At 43.8% G+C, this 7,817-nt stretch overlaps 1 protein-coding gene across 1 annotated transcript in view; it reads left to right on the top strand.

The window, feature by feature from the left end:
* The first annotated feature begins 714 nt into the window (after window positions 1-714).
* FAM174A (family with sequence similarity 174 member A) overlaps window positions 715-7,817 on the top strand; it is a 24,075-nt gene continuing 16,972 nt past the window's right edge. The window contains exon 1 of the mRNA XM_042454716.1: window positions 715-1,154. Within this exon, the coding sequence (XP_042310650.1) occupies window positions 778-1,154 (377 nt within the window). The 5' untranslated portion in view covers window positions 715-777. The remainder of the gene's footprint in view (window positions 1,155-7,817) is intronic.

Raw genomic sequence — 7,817 nt, 5'->3', positions numbered from 1 at the left:
TATAATATGGAAAATCAAGGGTTGCCATTCGGAATTTATACTTTTTTGGAATATTTTCAAGCCATGGATGCTTAGATCTGTGGATAGAAAATTGTGGATAAGAAAGGCCAACTGTATAGTCACTATCAGTTAAAGTGGTGTCAAACTGGATTATTTCTGCTGGGCAAATATAGCATATATGTGACACCACTTTAACTGATATATATTTATATATAACTGATTATATATCCTGTTAAATCAGTTATATATAAATATATATCAGTTAAAGTGGTGTCACTTTATATATATGACTATATATGTGTGTGTTAAAGTGATATCAAAATAAAAATTGGATTATTTGTGCAGTTCAAATACAGTACACCACTTTAACTGATATATATATATATATATATATAATCAGTTAATTCAAGTTAAAGTGGTGTCATTTTGTATATATAGTGTGTCACTTTATACAGTACAGTATATATGACACTCTCTCTATATGCGTGTGTTACAATGCTGTCACTGTGTGTGTGTGTGTGTGTGTGTGTGTGTGTGTGTGTTAAAGTGATATCAGCCTGGAGAAACGCTGTTAGGCAGTGCGCATGCGCCCAAACCAGGCTCCCTCCATGTCGTCGATGGAAGAGGCGGGGCTAATGAAAGGGGCGTGGCTTGGGGCATGGCAGCGGCGGCGGCGTCCATGGCAGCGGCTCCGTCCTTCTTCCGCTTCCGGCTCCCTCCTGCTCCCTGCCCTCCTCCCGGAAGCGCGCCCTCTGGGCCTGGCTGGCGACGGGCGCCATGCGGAGGCGTCTTCCCTGGCTGCTTCCTCCTCCGGCGGCTCCTCCGCAGGCGACCCCTCCGTGCCCCGCGGTGACGCTGCTGCCGGGGCTGCTGCTGGTGGCGGCGCTGTGCGGAGAGGGCGCCCCGGCCCCGCTCCCTTTCCCGGAGCCACGCTCGGAGACACCGCCGCGGACCCCGCCGCCGGTGGTGCCCTCGGAGACGCAGAGGCCGGACGGCGCAGGAGGCAGTGCCAATGGCAGCAGCAGTAGCAGTAGCAGCCTGGCGGCGGTGCCGGCCCCTCCGGAGGCCACGCCGCCCATGACCCAGCGCGCCCTCTCCGTCCTGGTCCTGGCCAGCGCCGGCCTCATCGTCTACTTCGTCATCCGCACCGTGCGGTGAGCCTCCTTCCCTCCCCGCCCTTGAGGCCCCGAGGCAGGAGCTCCAGGCCGGGAGGGGAAGAAGAGGCTGCCTCGCCCACCGACAGCACAGACTGCCACTGCGACTCCCCTGGATCTTCTGGAGACAGTGGCTCTCAGCCTTTGGTCCTCTGGCCTTTTCCTTTTTGGAGACTTCAACTCCCAGAATCCCTGAACAGTGAACAGCTGACTGGGACTTCTGGGAATTGAAGTCCAGAACATATCTGGAGGCCCAAAGGGTGAGAACCATCGTAATCCAGGCACTATACTAGGCCACCACTGGACAGCTGAGGCCTGACCGAAGCAAGAATAGAGTCGCACTATTGCTTCCCTTGATCCAGACCACTCCACTTCTCTAGATGCAGCCTAGAATCACATTGGCCTTTTCAGCTGCTGTATCACACTGTTGACTCACTAATCTAGACACTATACTAGGCCCCCACTGGCACTCACCTTGAAGTCTCTCCTAATAATAATAATAATAATGTTTTGGTTTTATCCCGCCTCTCCCTTAGGATTGAGGTGGGTTACAACAGTGATACATAAATAAAAATATACAAACACATACATAAATAAATAGGTAATCTCCTTTCTTAAAACTAAACCGCATAATTATAAAACAACAGCAGCGTTGTAAAATATAGATAAAATCACTTAAAAATAGTCATAATTGGAGGCAGACATTGGGCAATTTTGTTTTAATACTGCCCTTCTCCCAAGTTCACATCATATATACATATATGTGTGTGTATGTCTATATATATATATATATATATATATATATATATATATAAAATAAACATATAATATATGTTATGTACATATAATTAAATATATATATAATATAAATATACACATTAAAACAACACTTTAAAACAGTTAAAACAATCCAATTAAAACAGTGAGTTTTTTTTAAAAAATATCATGCAAAATTTAAAATGTAGAAGGTTAAAAATAATCTAAACCAACCCACAATAAAACCAGGCCGGCAGGGAGGGAGGCAGCCTAGCCTCCCTTGGAAGGGAGTTCCACAAGGCGGGAGCAGCCACTGAGGATGGGGGAGACCTGGCTTATAGAGACTGGCATCCTTCCCAGGTCACTAAAATGAGTCCCCAGCTTTTTGGGGGGGGTGGTGCTTAAGTGCACTGATAAGCAGCATAGAAATATAATTGCTATTACCGCTCTACACTCTTATAGCACTGCTATGCCACTGTAACTGCACTGGCTGCCTCCTGTTGCATTCTGGGATTTGAAGTTGACGGAGGAGCCTTTAGGATTCTCAGCCAGAGAGCTCTTAGGCCTCACTGAACTACAGACCCTAAAACACAACAGGAGTCAGCCAGAGCAGTAAACATGGAATAGCAGTACTATGAGAGTGTAATGCGGTAATGTGGTTATTGTGAAAGGAAATATAGTGTCTAGATCAGTGATGCAGAATCTTTTACAGACTGAGTGCCCAAACTGCAACCCAGACCCCACTTATTTATTGCAAAGTGCCACATCCCTCTGGCTTTCTAGTAAGAAACTCTGGCAAACTCTGTGCTAAGGCGATAGCATGTGTGCCCACAGAGAGGGCTCTGAGTGCCACCTCTGGCACGCATGCCATAGGTTCGCCATCACTGGTCTAGATCAAGGGAAGTATAGTGAATATATAGGGAAGTGTATATTCACTATAGTGAAAGGGAATAGTGCCACTCTATTCTGCTTTGGTCAGGCCCCACCTGGAATACTATGTCTAGTTCTTAGCTTCAAAATTCAAAAAGGATGTTTATAAATTGGAGCTTGTCCAAAGGCAGGCAACTAAAATGGTGAAGGGTCTGGAAACCAAGCCCTATGAGGAGAGAGTTAGGGAGCTGCATATATTTAGCCTGGAGAAGAGACAGTTAACGGGTGATATGATAGCCTTGTTTAAATATTTGAAGGGATGTCACATTGAGGATGCAGCAAGCTTGTTTTCTGCAGCTCCAGAGAACAAGACACAATAGGGGAAATGCAGGACAGAATAAGTGAAGAGGTAGTACAGGAATACCTGGTTAATCTAAATGAATTTAAGTCTCCAGGACCAGATGAACTACATCCAAGATTATTAAAAGAACTGGTAAATATAAAGAGCAGATCATTAAACAGAGAGTCTGTGAATATTTAGAAGGCAATTCCATAGTCCAAAGAGTCAACATGGGTTTCAGAGAAAGAAGTCATGCCAGACAAACCTTATCTCTTTCTTTGATAAAATTACCAGCTTGGTAGATGAAGGGAATGCTGTGGACGTTGCATATCTTGATTTCAGTAAGGCCTTTGACAAAGTTCCCCATGATATTCTTGCAAACAAGCTTGTAAAATATGGGCTTGACAAAGTAACTGTTACAGGGATTTGTAATTGGTTGACTGACCAAAGCTAAAGGGTGCTCAACAATGGCTCTTTTTCATCCTGGAGAGAATTGACCAGTGGGGTCCCACAGGGGTCTGTCCTGGGCCCATTGCTGTTCAACATCTTTATTAATTACTTGGATGACAGAATTGGGGATACACTTATCAAATTTGAAGATGACACCAAATTAGGGGGAGTAGCTAATACCCCAGAGGACAGGATCAAAATTCAAAATGACCTTAATAGATTAGAAAGCTGTGCCAAAGATAACAAAATGAATTTCAACACAGAGAAATGTAAACTACTGAACTTAGAGCGCAAAAATGAAATGTATAGATACAGTGGTACCCCGGGATACGAAATCACCGCCTTACGAAATTTCCGGGTTACGAAAAAAAATCCATTAGAAAAAACTTCCGGGTTACGAAAAATTTTTTTGGTGCTTTTCGGCGCTTTTTCACACGGAATCGCGGCTTCCAGTGCTAGCGCCTATGGCAATTTTGGCTTGCGAAAGATTTCGGGTTACGAAGGGCTCCGCGGAACGGATTACTTTCGTAACCCGGGGTACCACTGTATAGGATGGGGGACACCTGGCTTAAGGAGACTATGTGTGAAAGGGATCTAGGAGTCCTAGTAGACCACAAGTTGAACATGAGTCAACAGTGCGATGAGACAGCTAAAAAGGCCAATGCAATTCTAGGCTGCATCAATAGAAGTATAGTGTCTAAATCACAGGAAGTAATAGCGCCACTCTATTCTGCCTTGGTCAGGCCTCACCTAGAATACTGTGTCCACTTCTCAGCACCACAGTTCAAAAAGGATGTTGAGAAACTGGAGCACGTCCAAAGGAGGGACACCAAAATGGTAAAGGGTCTAGAAACCATGCCTTACTAGGAGAGACTTAGGAAGCTGAGTATGTTTAGCCTGGAGAAGAGATGTTTAAGAGGTGATATGATAGCTTTGTTTAAATATATGAAGGGATGTCATATTGAGGAGGGAGCAAGCTTGTTTTCTGCTGCTCCAGAGAACAGGACCTGGAACAATGGATGCAAGCTACAGGAAAAGAGATTCCACCTCAACTTTAGGAGGACAGTAAGGACTGTGGAACACACTCCCTCGGAGAGTGGTGGAGTCTCCTTCCTTGAAGGTTTTAAAGCAGAGGCTGGATGGCCATCTGTCAGGGATGCTTTGATTGAGAGTTCCATGGAGTGGATGGCACTTGTGGTCTCTTCCAGCTTTTGGACTCTGTGATTCTATAAGTCCTAGAATTCTGTAGGTTGGAGCTGTGGCAGTTAAAGTGGTGTCAAAATGCATGATTTCTACAGGTTGTAATGGGTATAAATAAGGACTGCCCCATCCAAAGTGGGCAGTAGTCAACAAAAGCTTGTATGGTTGAGTCTCCCTTATCAGAAATGCTTGGGATTAGGTCTGTTTTGGACTTCAGAAAACCTGCATTTGCTTTTACGTAATGACTCAGTGTGGTGTAGTAGTTTGGTGCTGGACTACCACACTGGAGAACAGAGTTCAAATCCCAGCTCGGCCATGGAACCCATTGGGTGACCTTGGGCAAGTCACACTGTCTCATCCTGAGAAGATGACAAATCCCCTCTGATGAAACTTGGTAAGGAAAGCCCATGATAGGTTTGCCTTAAGGTCACCACAAGACAGAAACAACTTAAAGGCATACAACAACAAAATAATAATAATCTCAGAGATAGGACCCAAATCTAAACACAAAAGTCATTTATCTTAAATATACACATAGCATGAAGGTAATTCTTACCAACTTGCTAGGGCTGTTTCCCAAAAGAAAAGTGTCTGGTACCCTGAAAACCTTTGGGAACCACTGTACCTAAGGTAACCTCCCAGTATGTAGAACTTTCCAGAGTAAACATGCCTAAATGACTCTGAAGGGATAGGTCTTGGTGACCACACATTTATCAAGTCCCAACAAAGCCTATGGAAAAATAATGTGCCTTTCTCGCTAGTTCCAACATTGGTGGGGTGGAGTGAGATGCTTCCCCACAGGTGAATCAATTCCTACAGTATGAAAATGGTAATGCCCAAATGCTGATTTACCACCTTGATGAAAATTAGATCTAAATGATGTGATAATGCTTGTGTAAGAGCTGTTCTAAAACTACAAATACAGTACAGAAAATGTATAGATTCCCACCCACCCGTGTACTTACTGTATATACTTGTGTACAAGTTGACCTCATGTAAAATATTTCTAACATAAACTACATGAATCTAGGTTAATAAGATATCTGTTGCAAATTTTGATTCTTAGGAGATTGGCTCTATAAGACAAATGTAATTACAGTTATTTAGGGATTGGATCCGGCTGTTATAATACTGTATTTAAGAAGGCATGTCAAAACAAACGGACAAATACTGGTGAAAGGAAGTCACTTTTTTTATGTGTATGTATGTGAATAAGTCTGTGAATGTTAGTAAGATTTAATAGTAAGTAAGAAGAAGAAAGAGGAGGAAGTCTAGGGAAAGTATTGAAGATGGAGAAGAAGTAAGTGTAGGAGTTAGGTAGGTTGGGTTGTGTAACAGATAGTAAGGACGTGGAGGTAGGGATGTTAAAAAAGATTTAGAAAGGAAGTTGAGTGGAAGGTTGATAAGCACGGTAAGTTAATTAAAAGGGATTTCTTCTTGTAAACTGTGTAATTAATGTATTGTTATGTGTATTGTATATAATGTTACTGGAGTGTATGTATGTGTTTTTATAATTAAAATTTAATAAAATTAAAAAAAAAGAAAGAGACATTTTTATTGAGCTTTCAGTAATATCAAATAGTGTTTGGGTAATATGCAAATACATATGTCATTAAGTGACCAATTATGAATCAAATGGCAGGTAATTAATCAACTGACAGCCCTAATACAATAAGTGAAATATTGTGGAGCAGTGAAAGATTTTTCCCACTGTGAATAAGTGAAGATATGGAGGCGTGACATCACTAGGTTGGTGTCACCCAGTGCAGTTAGTCATAAACTATGCAGAACCTAAATGTTTTACTTTACATAGTTTCATGTTGTTTAATGAATTGTCAGTGAGAGAAAACAACAGAATCTGAAGTAAAAATATTTAGCAACTACATCAGAATTATGTTCTTTTCATATTAAACTTTACTGTTACATGAGATACATCAATGGACTAAGTTTGCCTTAGCACAGACACCCCATTTAAGCAGGGCTGATGTTTTCTGGCCCCATCCCTTTTGCTTTTGCTTCTGCCCACCACTCAAACAAGTCCCTCAATGTTTCAAGTATAAACATGGCTTTGAAACACAAGAGTTTGTGAGAAGGGTTTTGAATTGTTTTTAAGTATGTTTTTTTGTTTTTAATTCACATTGTTTAATTGTATTTGGGGGGGTTATGGTTTGGACTGTATTTAACTTGTAGCGCGATGCTTTGTGAGAGGTGGGTTTATATTGGTTTTATTTTTGCCCAATCACTGGGATTCGAGGGTTTCAATAGAGGATACACGACGTTCCCTGCCACAGGCTTACAATCTAAAAGACACGACACAAAAGGAGAAGGGAATGGTGAGGGGGGGAGGAAATCAGGTCCAGCATTCTTCTCTCCCTCTGAGGCCTGGACCAAGGCAGATGGACCGGAGGGGCTCTTCTTCAGGCAGCCCCTGATGGACTGGGCCAGCCTTACTCTCTCCCTCAGAGCCGAACGATGACAGTTAGGGAGGGAGGAGCCTCTTTCTTCAGGCCAGCCCTGATGGACTGGGCCAGCCTACTCTCTCACTCAGAGGCCGAAAGATGACAGTTAGGGAGGGGAGGAGCCTCTGTCTTCAGGCCAGCCCCTGATGGTACTGGGGCAGCCTACTCTCTCCCTCAGAGGCCGGAAGATGACAGTTAGGGAGGGAGGAGCCCTGTCTTCAGGCCAGCCCCTGATGGTACTGGGCCAGCCTACTCTCTCCCTCAGAGGCCGAAGATGACAGTTAGGGAGGAGGAGCCTCTGTCTTCAGGCGCCCCTGATGGTACGGGCCAGCCTTTCTCTCTCCTCGTAGGCCGAAGATGACAGTTAGGGAGGGAGGAGCCTCTGTCTTCAGGCCAGCCCTGTGATGGAACTGGGCCAGCCTACTCTCTCCCTCAGAGGCCGAACATGACAGTTAGGGATTATCTGCTTTCCCCTGTTTCTCTCTGCTTTGCTGTCACACCTCCTCAGTAACTGATTTGGAGACAGGTGCTGGTTCATCTTACCTGTTGTAGGGACAGTCAAAGTTACAAGTAGGATCAGCTGGAACA

The sequence above is a fragment of the Sceloporus undulatus genome, chromosome 2 (assembly GCF_019175285.1).
Source record: "Sceloporus undulatus isolate JIND9_A2432 ecotype Alabama chromosome 2, SceUnd_v1.1, whole genome shotgun sequence".
Classification (NCBI taxonomy): Eukaryota; Metazoa; Chordata; class Lepidosauria; order Squamata; family Phrynosomatidae; genus Sceloporus; species Sceloporus undulatus.
This window is presented reverse-complemented; position numbering and strand designations above follow the sequence as displayed.